Source organism: Blennius ocellaris (genome assembly GCF_963422515.1).
Source record: "Blennius ocellaris genome assembly, chromosome: 12".
In the NCBI taxonomy this organism is placed as follows: Eukaryota; Metazoa; Chordata; class Actinopteri; order Blenniiformes; family Blenniidae; genus Blennius; species Blennius ocellaris.
Genome location: NC_137661.1, coordinates 29,238,769 through 29,256,268, shown reverse-complemented (window position 1 = coordinate 29,256,268; position 17,500 = coordinate 29,238,769). Strand labels below are relative to the sequence as shown.

Below are 17,500 nucleotides of genomic sequence, written 5' to 3'. Positions count from 1 at the left end.
GTTGGTTAGTTAGCACGAGAAGCACAGCCGACTGCTCTGCCAGGTCCTGAGTGGTAAAGACTCTTTCACCAGGAGATGTGGTCTGGTTAGTTAGTTGGTTAGTTAGTTGGTTAGTGAGTTGGTTAGTTAGCACGAGAAGCACAGCCAACTGCTCTGCCAGGTCCTGAGTGGTAAAGACTCTTTCACCAGGAGACGTGGTCTGGTTAGTTAGTTGGTTAGTTAGTTGGTTAGTTAGTTTGTTAGTTAGTTGGTTAGTTAGCACGAGAAGCACAGCCGACTGCTCTGCCAGGTCCTGAGTGGTAAAGACTCTTTCACCAGGAGACGTGGTCTGGTTAGTTAGTTGGTTAGTTAGTTGGTTAGTTAGCACAAGAAGCACAGCCGACTGCTCTGCCAGGTCCTGGGTGGTAAAGACTCTTTCACCAGGAGACGTGGTCTGGTTAGTTAGTTGGTTAGTTAGTTAGTTGGTTAGTTAGTTGGTTAGTTAGTTGGTTAGTTAGCACAAGAAGCACAGCCGACTGCTCTGCCAGGTCCTGAGTGGTAAAGACTCTTTCACCAGGAGACATGGTCTGGTTTCTGGCACACATGAACAAACAAGGTGGTAACTATTGAGAGGCTGGCTGGTATTAATAGACACAACACTTTGAAACTGTTCGACTACTAGTGAAGGTGCTGAAGTGATGCTCATCACTGCTCCTACCAAGAAACTACATTGAAAAGGAGAACCAAGTGTTTGTGTTGACCTGTACGTCTGAAAACACATCAGTGCTACTGTCCGGCGTCGGAGGACCACCAACACGAGACACACTGTTCCCGAGGCAGACTAGCTTAAATAACCACACCACAGCGCTAGCATCAAGTAAAGAAACATAGAAGGTGTACTAAAGTTTGACTAGCTGAAACAGATGTAGGTTACTTGATGGCAACACTGTCCATGCAAAAATATCTTGACTTGTATTTTCTTCCTTCAACAGTTTTTCCCACTACGGTGTGATAAAGTAGTGAGTTGTCTCCCATAATGCACTGCCAGCTTTGAAGCCAAGTGCAATATTGTAAACAGTCTAGGACCCGAGCCATTCCTTCATCTCAACAGTGGGATTTACCATCGTCACTCATGGAAACAGAAGGTGACGGCTTCAGCTCCATCTTTTTACAGCCTGGAGTGCAGAGAAAGACATTCAAGGCCCTTTTACACTTATGTTTTGTTTTTTAAAACGTCAGCTGGTGCAGCTGAGGCCTCATGGTTCGGAATGATTGGAAGTGTTAAAGTGTCTCAATACTGCCCTCCGGTGCTCAAACGCAGCATAACTGCATGTTAGTACGCTGACCTTCAAACATTGAAGTGTGTGTGTGTGTGTGTGTGTGTGTGTGTGTGTGTGTGTGTGTGTGTGTGTGTGTGTGTGTGTGTGTGTGTGTGTGTGTGTGTGTGTGTGTGTGTGTGTGTGTGTGTGTGTGTGTGTGTGTGTGTGTTGTTATTGAGGCTGCTCCCTGACCTGCTCTTCTTCAGGCTGATGTTGCAGCATTAAACTGCTGCAGACTTGGTCAACATGCTTGACTGGCGCCACCATGTGGCCGTTGATACAACATATCTGATGATCATGACTGAAGCCTCTGATTTCCAGTAGGAGGGAAACATTAACCTTTCCTCACAGGAACACAAAACATAGTCGGTGTATCTGTTATACGGCGTTTATTTCTAATGGCTGCATTACATCATCCTGTAATTTGGTGACAAACACATGACCAGTGTATCTGCAGATAGGATCATGTAAATAAATAAAAGATCCAGAAATCTGTATTAACTCTGTGTTCACTGTGAGTTTTGATGATGAGATGTACAGCTCTGGGCTGCATGGCTTTCTGCTACTGACAGGTCATTCAAATAACACTGGAGTTGATGATGACGTGTGACAATCTGTCCAGCTGCTCAGTGTAGCTCTACATGTCTATCTGTCCAGCTGCTCAGTGTAGCTCTACATGTCTATCTGTCCAGCTGCTCAGTGTAGCTCTACATGTCTATCTGTCCAGCTGCTCAGTGTAGCTCTACATGTCTATCTGTCCAGCTGCTCAGTGTAGCTCTACAGTTCTATCTGTCCAGCTGCTCAGTGTAGCTCTACATGTCTATCTGTCCAGCTGCTCAGTGTAGCTCTACATGTCTATCTGTCCAGCTGCTCAGTGTAGCTCTACAGTTCTATCTGTCCAGCTGCTCAGTGTAGCTCTACAGTTCTATCTGTCCAGCTGCTCAGTGTAGCTCTACAGTTCTATCTGTCCAGCTGCTCAGTGTAGCTCTACAGTTCTATCTGTCCAGCTGCTCAGTGTAGCTCTACAGTTCTATCTGTCCAGCTGCTCAGTGTAGCTCAACATTTCTATCTGTCCAGCTGCTCAGTGTAGCTCTACATGTCTATCTGTCCAGCTGCTCAGTGTAGCTCTACATTTCTATGCTTTGTTCCCTCGGTGCAACCTGATCAATCCTTTTATTCACAGAATATTTCAGAAAATCCCACTGGTGACAGTTTAAGAAACTGTTTGTGTTTCAGGACTTCATTAAAACAGGCTTCTCCAACAATTTTCATTGTTAATTGTGTTTAGCCGTAATCAGAATGTGTGATTTGAAGCAGGTTTAATTATCAAACCTGAAAAGAATGTGACAGTGAGGAAATATTCAGCAGAGAATCATCAGCCACCTGCGCTTTCATCTAGATTTTATGAAGCTTTTTCATTAGTTTGTCAGTGTTGAGGAGGGTTCAGAGGTGGAAAGAGTACTAAAATATTCTACTCAAGTAAAATACAATGACTTTGTTTTTACACAAGTACAAGTAAAATGACCAGTCTAAAAATGTTTTTAAAGGAAAAAGTAGCTGATATCAAATGTACTCTGAGTAAAAGCTTGATAGAACAACATGTAAATCTTGTTTCAGATCCTGGACAAACACACGTCTCAGACAAAGTCCTTCTCTTTTCCTCTCAGACCAAGTTCTCCCCTTCACGGCGTTGGTGACAGGAAGCGTCGCCACTCAGGACCACTCGCCGCCATCTCAGGCTATTAATGAAAGTAACTGATGCTTGCAGAGACGGTGTGTGACGGCGCTGTCCTGCGTCATATGATGGAGGTCAAATTCTTGATCCTTGGTCACGAATTTAGATTTTTGCCATTGGTGACTGGTCATCATGTGTAAAGCTTCAAGTTTGTCCTCCAGACTGAAGCTGCAGGTCTACTACATGTGCTGGACCAGCTTTGGCCAAAAGAGGGCACTCTTTCAATGGACAAAGGTTTGAGGAGAAATTGAAAAGCTGTTAGGTTTGTGAAGGCTTTGGTAGTCTTAAGTTTAATAACCTTGCAATAATGCAGAACATGTCAAGACTTGCATTCCTGCAGCTGCAATCAGAAAAGTTCCATCAACCAGATTTAAACAGTTGAACTGACGAGTTCAGCTGCAAGGCCTTCATGTGTTCACTGCTGCTGGCCTCCTCAAGGGGGCGTCGTACTACTGCTCTGGGTGGCTGAAGGACTCGAGGTGGATCAGGCTCAGAAAGACGTGACGTCACAACCTGCTGCAAGGCCTTCATGTGTTCACTGCTGCTGGCCTCCTCAAGGGGGCGTCGTACTCCTGCTCTGGGTGGCTGAAGGACTCGAGGTGGATCAGGCTCAGAAAGACGTGACGTCACAACCTGCTGCAAGGCAGAGGGACTCTGCAGGACTGACTAACACCACAGTCCAGCTACAGTCAAGGTCTCCCTCCTCTTCCCCCTTTCTTCTTCTTCTTCTTCTTCTTCTTACACACACACACACACACACACACACACACACACACACACACACACAGTGGTAATGATCTGCAGGCTTGGATGATGAAACACTGGTGGTGTCCAGAAGGTCCAGAAGGTCCAGACTGCAGGTCTTTCTTCTCCTGTTCCAGTGAACACAGTGTTTTTCAGAGACGTGCTCACTGCATTGTGTTTTTAAAAGCTGTGATGTTATTGGTCAAACGCTCATTTTCCACTTGTCACAGGTACAAGGTTGCATTCGGCAACGTCACAGAATGTCGTTATGCTTTTTTTACGATGTGGAGTGAAGGATTTGTTTTCATTATTGCAGAACATGTTTCATGGTTCATGATAACATGCCTCTGGATTGGAAGTGTAATCAAATCCTCTACAATGTGCAGAGCTAATTAAAGCTCTCTGGTTTCACATCGCAGGAAAAGCTGCTGCTGGAAACAAAAACCAAACCTAAGCCTAACAACCCCCCCCCCCGCTCTCTATCTCTTTCTCTCTTCTCTCTCATGTATGTATATATAATATTATTTAATTAGTTATACTTCAGCGCCCCACATATTTTGAATTGATAAGAGGGTGAGGCAGCATCTCTTCATGTTTGATGGAGTTTTTGTGTGCGACTGAATTTCTCAGCCATCATCCTGCAAACTGACCAAACCAGGTCTAGTGACTCAGAAACCTGACACCTCCAGAACAAGCACGACAAAATCATCAACAAGAGGTGATGATGATGATGTCGTCTTCATCGTGAGCTCTGCTGCTCATCCCCCAAATGCAGTTTGCCATCCCAACAGTGAAAGAAAGACGAATTACAACAAAGGAATTTTCTACTAAACAGACAGTCTTACCTTTTGTGTTGTCATGTAAACAAATATACATCGTTTTTTTCAAAGAGTTTCCACTCAGAAAAGGATCGGAGGTATTTAAGATCTAGATTTGGATCTCAGTTTGTACTTAACAAAGTTCTGTAAGGTTTTGGTCCTAATTGCAAAAGATTGATTCAATCTGACACAAACGGTGCAAATACTATTAAAACAGCAGATATTGTTTAGTTCTCAAACGCTGAAGACTAAACCTGTTTACACGTTATGAAAACGTTCAGAAAGTTTGACTGTGCAGTTTTCTTGCGTTTGTTTGCTTTGATTTTCATGAGAATCTGGACTTGGTTCCAGTGCCTAATAATAGTCTCTGTTTGACAAACATGAATGCATACTTAGAGTTTACTGTCATCATTACACAACTCATACAGATTTAACAACACTAATCAACACTTTTTCCACTGTCATATCAAACAGCAGGTCTTATATATCCACGTCTTGACCGGTGCATCCAGTCCGACAGGAATGTTTTGGTGTGGATCAGAACCAGTGGGAGGCCGTTCTGTAAGCATCCAGACACTCCCAGTGAAACCAGGGTGGAATGGAGGCTTGTTCAGCGCTGCACTATGAGCAGGGCCACCCAGACCCCCCCCCCCCCCCCCCCCCCCCCCCCCCAGCCCCCCCCGGTGGGAGGGACTGGTGTCGTGTGCCGACTTATAATTTCCTCTTTGTGTGGAACCGGTGAGGTTCTCTGTGCCTCGTTCCAAACATGCTGAGACAGTGGGACACACGGTGTTTCCCCGTTCAGCAGCTCTGACGGTCCCACAGCGGCGAGGCCACGGCGGTCATGTGACCCGTGAGGGAATCGGGACAGCGCCAGCCTGTTCAATGAAAACCCAGCGCTTCCGCCTCTCCTCTTCCCCGCAGCAGCACAGGAGCACTGGCGTGTTCCTCCCAGCATTCCACACAGGATTACCACGTCTGATAGAAAGTCTTTGCTTTGCCGCAGGCCTTCGGAGCTCTCGCTATCTCGCTCACACACTCTCATTCTTATTCTCAAACCAGAGCTGAATTCAAAAAAACCAAGATATTTATAAGCAGTCTCATTGTCTACATTCCTGTGTTAAATACGGAGTGATTACTCTTGATTGTGGTGTCGACCAGCGACGCTAAGCTGCAGCAGTGTTTGGGGGTTGTTGAGGAAACTGGCTGTGTTTTTCTAAATGAATGTTCTCTGTGTTCTTTAGCAGAGACTCTAGTTCCTGTTGGCAGAATGGCCATCTATACAATCGCATCTATGTTCCTTCAATTGACTCTTTTTTTAACTTTATTTACACCTTATTTTTAATCTCAAAGTACTTTTATTCTTCAACCTTTCTTCTCTCAGAGAATATGATGTGTAGCTGTCAACACTTATCAGGAGAAGTCATAGATCAATAAAGTCCTGGAGTTTTCCCTCTCTACTCAAAGAAACCATGCTTCAGTCCTCCATGCTATATTATAGCACTGACACATTTCTTTATTGGCATTAGAATGTGTTTTGGTCTTCCTGCTTCTGTATTGACTCACTAAAGTGAGTGAGTGTCTCATAATCTGCTGCTGAAAATCATTCTCCTGAAATGCTTCTTCCTAATTTAGAAAAGCTGGTGACACACTTTCTGTGTGTGTGTGTGTGTGTGTGTGTGTGTGTGTGTGTGTGTGTGTGTGTGTGTGTGTGTGTGTGTGTGTGTGTGTGTGTGTGTGTGTGTGTGTGTGTGTGTGTGTGTGTGTGTGTGTGTGTGTGTGTGTGTGTGTGTGTGTGTGTGTGTGTGTGTGTGTGTGTGGTGCTCCGCTGTCCTGACCAGTGACCTGTGCAGAGTTTAAGCTGCTCATAGTTAACATGGATGGACGGAGGTTTTATTACTAAATTGAGAGAATTATTCTATATTTTGTAAAAGACGCTCTGTTTTGTTTTGATGATCATGAAGTGTGAGACTTTTAATCCATTTGACTGATGTCACGTGAGCCAAAGTGTCTTTTAGAGTCTAGAACTGGAGCTTTAAACTGTTCGGTTCCATTAGTGATCCTCTGGTTGCTTCCTGGTTCTGAGCATCACAGCTTCCAGTCTCACTCCCTGCCTGTTGCTCACCTCCGCTCTGTTACATCTCATCTTACATCCAATCTCTTGGCAGTTTGGTCGAAGGCTGAGTCAGACTCATTTCACTTAGTTGTCTAAATAAGTTAGTGACTGTCGAGTTGTTCCGGAACTCTAATACTTTAGCGGAAATGTGTGTTGCTCTCATGCTGTGAACATACTGTTTATCATTTCATTTCACATCCCGGCCTCACGTGAAAAAGAACTTTGCCTGAACACAGTCCAACATCTGCAGACGAGGCCGGCTCAGCCGTCCCCGTGAGTGACGGAGACCACAGTGTTTGCGTGAGTCGTCACACGGCACGTTGTGCTGTAAATGTGGCGTGATGCCAGCATGGTTGGTGGCGTGGCGGCGCCGCATGACTTGAATTCAGACGCAGGTGTTCAGCCTCACTGCCAGGCCGGCTGTTCCTGGATCAGCACCTGGAGGATCTGCAATACCATGATCAACATGTATTGTGTTGAGGGGGTGGGTGTCGGTGTCGGGTGTGGGTCCTGGAGCTCGCCCTGCACGCCACTGTACACTTTGGCACCAAATCAGCGAACTCCTGACTGGCCCTTGAACACACACATTCATCCACTAACTTGTTCTCAGAAAATGCAGATGAATTCAAAATGTCCCTTTAGGGGCACTTCTGGCAGCAGAATGCTCACATGAATCATTTTCCAGGATGTTTTTCTCCTCTGAAGAAGATGTGGGCTTTATCTTTCCAGTCACCTGCAGTGTTCAGGCTCAGCTCGGCCAAAAAGTCTCTCTCTCTCTTTCTTCTTCCTCTTGTTCCTGACAGTCGACCTCACAGTCAGGGTGGTGCAGAAGAGAGCAAATCATTGATCCGGACACTTCACATTCCTGAAGACGGCAACTCAAAACAAAAGACCTGCCATGCTAAAGTGTAAAAGCGAAGGGAGCAGAACTACTGGAGGAAAGACCCACAAATTCAGGCTGTTTAGTGTTTGTTCTACTGCTGTGCTGACAATGACATGTTTCACAAGCCAAAAAATATGACATATTCCACCTTGTTAAAGCCTTTTTTAAAAAGGAGTGAAAGAGATGGAACTATCCTTAAAATCCATTATTTCACAGTATAGCATGTTAAACACAGCATGAAGCTGTTTTTTGTATGTCTCATGAATGTGAGAGCTGATCTGATCTTGTCTTATCTTATCTTATCTTATCTTGTCTTGTCTTGTCTTGTCTTGTCTTGTCTTGCCTTGCCTTGCCTTGCCTTGTCTTGTCTTGTCTTGTCTTGTCTTGTCTTGTCTTGCCTTGCCTTGTCTTGTCTTGTCTTGTCTTGTCTTGTCTTGTCTTGTCTTGTCTTGTCTTGTCTTGTCTTGCCTTGTCTTGTCTTGCCTTGCCTTGCCTTGCCTTGCCTTGTCTTGTCTTGTCTTGTTTCTATCTATGTATTGTATTTGTATTTGTTTCGTTACGGTTTGTAAAAAATGTCCTTGAATGAATGAAAACATAACGTTCAAATAAGTATGGGGTTACATTTGCGCCAAAATTCTGAGCGAGCGAAGGGAAAATTTGAGCGCAAAAAAATGTATTGTGCAGCACACTAATAGCATTTTGAGGAAATATTTCAGTTGCGCAAAGAAAAGCTTGACATTGTGCGCTCACAAATCATTTCTGCGCTCAGATTCTTCCTCTGCGCTCAACCTCTCTCTCTCTCTCTCTCTCTCTCTCTCTCTCTCTCTCTCTCTCGCTCTCGCTCTCGCTCTCTCTCTCGCTCTCTCTCTCTCTCTCTCTCCAACAAAGAAGAAGAAGAAGAGGGAAAAACAAACTGCGAGGGAAAACAGAAATAAGGAAAACTAAAGATAATGATCCTGGATTACAACATGTTTTCCTTCGCAGTTTGTTTTTCCCTCTTCTTCTTCTTCTTCGTTGGTTATGAGGCACTTCCACAATCCGAAGTAACCAATCAGAGTTCAACACCCGCCCCGAATTTTTGTGATTGGTGGACAACTGCGTCTGTCACATTTGGGCTTTGCACATTTTGAGCAAACGCACAGCAGGACTTGAGCGGACATGGAGAGATTTGAGCGAGAGAGAGAGAGAGAGAGAGAGAGAGGTTGAGTGCAGATGAAGAATCTGAGCGCAGAAATGATTTGTGAGCGCGCAATGTCAAGCTTTTCTTTGCGCAACTGAAATATTTCCTCAAAATGCTATTAGTGTGCTGCACAATACATTTTTTGCGCTCAGATTTTCCCTTCGCTCGCTCAGAATTTTGGCGCCAATATAACCCCATAAATAAGGAGAGGAATGAAGCCAACAGCCTTGTTTGAAACCGTCCCATCAATAAACACTAGAAGTATATAAACTATAAGGGAAATAGAAATAAGTGGAATATTTCTAGTTTTGCACTATAAATGTGGGTAGAGGATCATCAAATGTGCGAAAAGAACTGACATTAAAGGAAAAACTAGATGTTTCTACTGTAGTTGTCCTGCAGTGTTATCGTGGCAGAGTAATGAGAGACTTCTGGAAAGGTGGCTGGACCACACCAATACACAATGAAGAGCGATTGATCTAGCGAGTAAATCATTTGAAATAACTATGTTGGTGTTGTAGGATAGGGGGAAACGTAGAGAGTCCATAATTCAGCTCTCAGCTCCGGACGGACAGGAAGCAGGAGCTTAACATTCCAGTCAAAGGGAATCATGAGAACCTGGAGCGACGTGGAACGCTCTGGACTCCTCAGTGTTCCTGAAGCCTCTTCTCGTCCGGTGCCAGGTTCACCTTCCAGGTGTGTTTCTATCTTCTAGAGCTCCGCTATAGAAGAAAGCACATTCCTGAGCTGTGTGAGGAACGGCCAGGTGCCGTCGACCTACTTTGCCAACAGTATTATGAAATGACCGCCAGGCTCCTCCTCCTTCCTTCCTCGGTCCGTCCACATCTACTATTTACTGGCCTTTACTGTTCCTTTCTTCCTTTTATTCTCTATTCCCTCTTCTTTCACTGTCGTTCTGCATGTTGCACTTCTTTGCTTTCCTGTTTCTCCAGAGGGGAGCCGGAGCTTTTCATTAGACTTTTCTATTGAAATGAAAGGCTTATTGTGCTCTTGCCTTCATGCATTTGCCTTGATCATTGTTTTCTGTGCACACCCAGCTGAGATAATGACCTGCTCTTATATCACAACGCCAACAGTTTTTGCAGATACTAATGTTTTTGAGCATGTGTAAGCAGCATGTCATGTGTCTGAGGCGGTACGAAGCCCAGAGACAAACTGTGTGTAGTTGTGGAACTTTTTATTGTTTGGCAAGAGCTGACCTATAAATGTGCATTACTGTTGCAGGCTGTGCAGACCCTGAGGAGCTGAGCACGGAGCGAGCCCACTCAGCAATGGAGGAGATGTTCGCTACCCTCCGAGGTCTGAGCCACAGCCGAGACCACCTCAGGCAGCTGCGCTCCGTTTACGCCGCCGGCGATGGAGTTCACCAGGTCCGTCTGCTGCACCAAGCACACATGCATGCTTTATGTTGCAGAAGAGGAGGCCCGCTGGCTGCATTCCACAATATGGCTTGTCTTACTGGTACCTTGCTGTGGCAGCAGCACACTGGCTGGAGGGAGAACCTCTGACCTTCACCGCCTTGTTGAGCTTCAGTTTACGTCACAGAGAAAGTTTACTTTAAGAACTTCTTGTGAGTCTGTCTTGGAGGTTATGTAACGCAGAAGGACTTCTCTGTGTATCTACAGTCTTTGTCCTCAAGAAAACCCATTGCCATTGGTATAAATCAGAGAAACGATAGTCGCTGTCCTCTTCTCTGATTGGCTGGGCTTTTCACTGGATAAGGGCCAGGATGAGAAATGCCAGTCAGAAACAGTTTTCTTTAAACAAGGTTGTGATCTTTTTATCCCTCCAAAAAATATGACCAAAAATAAAATGACAAGTAGTGAAAGCTCCATTGTTGAAACTGCAATGAAGTGTGAGTAAAAGCTGTCAAGACGTCTATGTGCTTCTCGTTTTGTCTTTCTTTGTTTGCACCTCTTGAACTTTTTATTCCAATTCTTACATAAGTCCTTTTTCCAAAGCAGTGGCATACAAATGTTTTTTTTCTTACAAGATGTAAGTGTTCAATCTTGAAATGAAAGATTTCAAATTGCTGCATTTTTATATATGAGAGGTGGTAAAATAGAGTTCTTGTTAATGTTGTTATTTTAAAAAGTTTATAGATTATTTTCTAGCACTGAACACCTTTTCAACAATGTTAATTTATTCTGGAGTTGATATGCTGGATAAAAGTAGTTACCAACAGCAACTGGCTTTCTTTAGTTTTAGGCTTTTGGTATAGATATTTAAAACGTAAAGGTGAGAGGTGGCAGTTCACTTACATTGTATTTTTTAATTGTCATGTCAAAACTTCTCCATTTTCCACTGTCGGCATCACAGCTCATAAAACCGGCTTCTCTGTGATGTAGAAGGCAGCTACAGTTAAAACGTTTACCAATCTAATGTATGCTTCTGCCATTTAAATAGCATGATGTCATGCTTGCTGCAGTGAGTTTCCCTGCTCAAGCACAACATCCTCTCGTCGCCTTTGTGTGCTGCAGGTTTGTATTGTCAGGACAGATCTTGCCGTCCCTGTTCAAGGGGAACGATGGGAAGGGTTTGGTGTTGAGGAGAACGGTGTGGTGTCGTCCAGCTGCAGCCTGTTCAGGACAAACATCACGTCGCAGCATCACTTCCCTCTGAAGCCAGAGTTTGTGGGTCAAGGTGACTTCCTGCTTCATGAGGAGATTCAGAGCATGTCTCGTCCCGTTTCGTTGGATCACCTCTTCCGTCACGTGATTCTTTGTCTCACGTGTGTTTTGTGCTTGTTGAAGAGAGAATGTGTGTCACCTTCAGCCCACCTTGTTTCTCTTGTGGTTCCACTGAAAAGGTTGATGGTTCAGGAAAAAACCATCGGTTACAGTATTTATCACCCTCCATTGAGGTACCAGGCACTGAGGAAGGGCTCTCAGGAGGAGGAGAGACAGTGCAGCCGTCTGGTGGTTGGTAGTGACGATCGTCTCTCTCGACGCATATTTAAAAATGTTAAGATTTAAAATATTTCCTCAGCCGTAAACGTCCCACTGCTGTTTACACACGGAGCTTTGTGCTCACTGGTTGTTTTGTTAACTGTTATGTAGAAGTCTATGTCTGAATTTCTATGTTCTCTGTCTTCTTCTGTGTTTTTGGTGTATTTGGTGAGTCACAGCGCCCCTAAAGGCCTGGCATGTGTACTACATGTGCTGAAGCCTCGTGTTGAGCCCAGGTCATAGTGAATTGTGGACAGAATCTTTTACTTGAGAACCCCGGTGAGAAAAAAGATCATTTTGGCTCATGAGGACATGGCCTACATCATTTATAGACCCGATTCACGCGACAACAAATACAAGCGTATCCACAAAACTATCTCTCCTCTTGGGGGGTCCGTTTACACGACACCGGTTTGCGGATTCACTGTATCCTCAAACTTTTTATATCGGCTCCCAAGGTGGAAAGATTCTTTCACAGTCACAATTCCTTCATGTAGAAACTGCTGGATGCACGTCTCTTGCCCTCCCTTCCCGTTCTCTGTGGTTCCTCCTGCTCATGCGCCTGTAAACAAACATGGCGGCTCCATAGTGGTTTGACTCGCGGTCCGTATTCTGGTTTTGTAGTCCACATCAGTAGTTTAATAGTTAAGACTCGCCCCTCATAGCATCTGATTCCTCATTGAAGATTCAGTTAAGTCCTCTTTAAATGTGCCACATTTACAATGGAAAACACATTTGTGGAATGAAAAGCAGAAATTAATTTGTGGGTTGTGCCAATTAAAATTTGAATTGAGTGTGGCAAAAAGAATGATGTGCCTGGGCTCCAGACCCACTCAGTTCTGGGCTTTTTGCACCCAATTTCCTTCAGACCAGCAGACAGCCACTGTTTTCCTGGAAACGCGTCATAGAGCAGCACTAAAATAACATTTTCTCAAGCAAAACTCACGCTGTGAATAAGTGAATGCTGTTGTAACTCCAGAAGAATCCTTCCTGCAGTGTGATTCCGTCTACTGAGGTGAGACAAACACACTGGAAGACGGCGGAACTCCGTCAATCCTTCCATCCAAACAAAGAAGCCTTGGTTTGCATCACATTAGAACACTGTCAGACATTTTGACATGCATTGTAGATGAGAGAGAGAGAGAGAGGGGGAGAGACACAGAGAGAGAGAGAGAGACACAGAGAGGGAGAGAGGGAGAGAGACAGAGAGAGAGAGACACAGAGAGAGAGAGAGAGGGAGAGAGACACAGAGAGAGAGACACACAGAGAGAGAGAGAGAGAGAGAGAGGGAGAGAGACACAGAGGGAGAGAGAGAGAGAGGGAGAGAGACACAGAGAGAGAGAGAGACACAGAGAGAGAGAGAGAGGGAGAGAGACAGAGAGAGAGAGACACAGAGAGAGAGAGAGAGGGAGAGAGACACAGAGAGAGAGACACACAGAGAGAGAGAGAGAGAGAGAGAGGGAGAGAGACACAGAGGGAGAGAGGGAGAGAGACACAGAGAGAGAGAGAGACACAGAGAGAGAGAGAGAGGGAGAGAGACACAGAGGGAGAGAGAGAGAGAGGGAGAGAGACACACAGAGAGAGGGAGAGAGACACAGAGAGAGAGAGAGACACAGAGAGAGAGAGAGAGAGACACACAGAGAGAGAGAGGGACACAGAGAGAGAGAGAGAGACAGAGAGAGAGAGAGAGACAGAGAGAGAGAGAGAGATGAGTTTTGAGGGTTGGTGCAGCAAAGTATTAAAAGATGGCAATTTTCAAAAATATCATTTTTTTCCTGTTCTAAACATTTTTTTCTTGAGTCGATCAATGATTCTGTCATCTTGTATTCACACTCAGAAAACATTCAAATAACTTGATCCACATATGCTATAAGTCAACAAACTGCAGACGTTCACTTGTGAATAATCAACGTTGTAAGAAAGGCAGACCCTCCCACGGGGGTCCAATCCAACCTCTGCTGGGTTCCGGCTGGGTTGTTTTACATTCCGTTGTTTAGATGGGTTGTTCCAACTCAAGGTGGCAATAACTTCCACTTGGTCATAACGAGACGGAGGGAAAGGGTTCAACTGGTGATGAAAGTCAGAACGTGGTCTGGACCTGCAGTCACTTGTTAACTGACATGTGACATGAGGAATCACAAGGAAGCACTAACACTGCACCATGAGCATCCAACCAGCCGGTGTGTTTGTAACGCTCAGAACTCTGTTCACATGTATTTGAACAACATCCAGACGACAGGCGTTGGTCCTTATTTGGGTGGAGTTCTGATCCGCCGACATGACGTAGCAAACCTCCAGCCTTGTAACAACCAAACATCTTCTCTCTTCTTCTGGATGATCATATTATTATGTTGGCCTGTTTAGTTATAGCTCATCTAGCATTTTATTGAAATAAGCAAATATGTCTGAAACATTTGTATAACAACATGCTGGTCAAAGGTCTGTTCAAAATATTTCTGTATTATTTTGCCGTCACACGTACAACATGCATCCCCACACTATGCTGGTGTTTGAACCGTGAACAAGTCTGGAGATGAACTGGATATATTTCCTCTTGAGGACACGGCCTCCATCAGTTCTAGTGCGGAAAAGAATCCTCTGAAAAGACCAAGAGCAACAGTTTTGGTGAACCTTTCTGCGTCACCGAATTCATCTGAGATTGACGCGAAGTAGAAGAGAGACTCATCTCTCTTCTTTCAGATTTCTTGTTGCATGAACAGGATTCTACTTGAGGAGTCCCTGATCTATTGTGTTTACTGGTTTCTTTATAGCTCACATAGTGAAGTCCTGGATCCTGTTTGTGTTGCTAGTGTTTCTCTCCTTTTTCCAATATAGTTCATGGCTTCAACTATTTTTGAAACATTTTTGCTCTGCTTTTGTTTGTATATTAATAAATGATCAAACCTTTCTTTATCATATTGGAATGACTGGCTGAGTTTGGGAGGAACTCAACCCCCCAATCACCCACTCTTTATTGTTTTTCACCACCTTCATCAGAGTCGGATTCTTTTGTCTGTTAAAGTGACGTCCTGATGAGACTCCTGAACCAGTGGCCTGGTGGTTGATGTTCTAAACCAGAGCCGTTCAGAAGTCCAGGCTCAGCAGTGGTTGCTAGGAAACGCTCGACTGTAGAAAGTGCACTGATACCCACATTTTTCTCAATGAACAGTTTATACACACACACCGAGCTGAGTCATGTTCTTATCTTCACAGATGTGTTTCCATGGCCAGTGTCGTGACTCACTCTGCTGCGTTTTGTCTTCCAGGCCACCTACCGTCCTCTCCTGAAGCAGGTCTTGGAGGAAGTCTTCCATCCCGAGAGACGTGAATGTCCAGACATTGAACACATGTCTGGAGGCCTGACGGACCTGCTGAAGACCGGCTTCAGCATGTTCATGAAGGTGAGCCACTCAGGGCCCGGGTCCAGCGACGCTGTTCTGCTGCTCTGGGTGAGGTGAGAGGATAGAACTCAAGACTCTTTCAGCAAAGTGAAAGTCTCTGTGGACTGGGCTCATGTAAGACCGACTGAATACATTTCACATAACTGAAGGAAATAATGGAGATCTGAGCTGAAGAGTCCAAAGACCATCAGGATTTCACTGTCAGAACAATTGGTGTCTTCAGTTCACAAACACCTCCTGAGAAAATATAAATAAAATAAAGAATATATATATATATATATAGTCCAAAATAGTGGTCCACTCCACATGTCCCTGTCACAACTGCTTCAAGAACGTGTTGCAGGCATAGAATTCTGAATGAATGTATATTTCCAAAACCCAATGAAGTGAATCATAAAACAAAATGTCTTGAGAAACTGAGGAAGGTGCAGCAGTGTGTGTTGTGTAATGAAGACGGTGATGGAGAAACGTGTCTCAGCTCCTCTGGCAGACGTGAATCAGCCCTCAGAGGGGCTGAGACACGTTTCTGCCTCACCATCTCTACTCAACACTCCCACTCTGTCAGGCTGTGAGCCTCCTGCATCACCTCGGTGTCGGGTGGCTCCTCCCTTGATGGGAAGAGGGAATAACGCCCCTCAGCGACCTGCAGCTGAGGCCAAGCGTCCCTCTTCCACAGTGTGGGAATCTCCGGGACAACCTCTGCCTGTAGCCACCAGCCGGGTTTCTCCTTCAGTCTGCATGATGGCCTGAGAAACAGAAGAATGATCTCATCTGCCCTTGTTGTGCTCCAGTGGAAATAAATGGCTTCCATCTCTGCACGACTTGTTGCATCTGCAGAGTAATATACCTGTAAAAGAAGAGACATTTCTTTACAAAAACAATGACATTATAACTGAGAACCAAACGTTTACTTCACATTAGGGGTTCACGAAGCCAAAACGAGTAGTGTGTGAGTATTTCATATACTCGGGGGGGGGGGGGGGGGGGGGGGGGGGGCAGACCACACAGGCAGCGTTTTGGCTGCTAAAGCTAGTTAAAGTAGCAGCAGCTCCAATTCCCATTAAGAACAGTTGTGAGGCCCTTCAACACCACTGATGCAGATCAGACACCAGGTCGCAGTGTCAAAGAATCACTGTAATAGAATCCTCACACTGGTGGCGGGTCAGGAGGCGTGAAATGTGTAAACACCTTTTGTAAACCCTCTGTTATACTGACCGAGCCAATTAACCCTGAAGTCTAAAGTCTAAAGTCTCTAAACTTGGAGTGGGAATAGAAACGAATAGAAACTCTGAGCTTCAGTTGAGGAACTGAGACTCGTCCTGTCAGTGATTCTGTCTGCTGCAGCATTCACACACTTCTGAAAGCACCCAGTGACCAGACGGACAGACTGTGAATATTCTAGTTCCCTGTTTCGCCTCTGGCTGACATGCTGCCCTGTGGGTCGTGTCTGTACAGTATACCCTCCGTACACAGCATCACTACCCCCAGCCTGATGATTGAACATCTGGGCCTGCTCAAAGCGATGATTACCCGGGGCAGGACTCGGACCGGTTGTGTAACCGTGGCCTGGTTGGCCCACGATTCAGTCAGGTTACATGTAGAAACCTAAACTTGGAGTTTTCTACAGGATTGCTGTGCACACCCTAAAGCAGTCCCTTATAAAACCTTCATTTTAACCACATGTACTGTGAGCCCTGCTGTTTGTCGTTAAGCACAGCAGACGCTGCTCTGATCGTCAAGCTCTCCAAGCCTCTGGAGCTTCACAGAGCCTCAATCTGCTGTATTAGCATGATTTGTGTGTCTATGCTGTGTTTGGCATTCGGCTCAAACGAAGGAGAGTTCAGCATTCGATGTAGCTGCTGCTCCTCCAGTTGTAATTAACAACAAGCAAAGTGAGGATTCCTCACATTGTCAGGTCCATGGAGAGCCGTGTGGCCGCCTGGAGCCTCAGCAGCCTCTGGTCTAGTTGCTGAGTTTAAAAACCATGAGACTCCTGGTGTGTCTTGGTTTTGTCTGTGTGTTTTTGTACTTCCTGTTTTATTTTGTTTCTTTTCCTCTGGTCTGTCTCGTCTCACTTGTCCTTGCCGTGTGTCCTTCCTCTTTGCTCTGACTGTGTGATGTGTCTCGTTGACTCCCTCTCCCCATGTGTCAGTGTCGATTGGTCCCACATCCTCAGTAAAGTTCCTTCCCTGCACGCTCCCGTCACAGTAATCAGAAAAGTTTGGCTGTGACGTCGGCCAGCTGCTGAAGAAAAAGCATTTCCAGCAGGAGAATTCATGCCCCGAGACAAAGCTGTCAAATTCACATGCCACGCCCCCTCACCGACGACCACGCCCCCTCCCCGGAGGCCACACCT

General features: G+C 45.3%; 1 protein-coding gene across 1 annotated transcript in view; it reads left to right on the top strand.

The window, feature by feature from the left end:
* Positions 1-17,500, top strand: part of scfd2 (sec1 family domain containing 2) — a 92,110-nt gene that overhangs the window by 66,101 nt on the left and 8,509 nt on the right. Inside the window, exons 6-7 of the mRNA XM_080505967.1 lie at positions 10,020-10,165; positions 15,010-15,144. Of these exons, the coding sequence (XP_080362093.1) occupies positions 10,020-10,165; positions 15,010-15,144 (281 nt within the window). The remainder of the gene's footprint in view (positions 1-10,019; positions 10,166-15,009; positions 15,145-17,500) is intronic.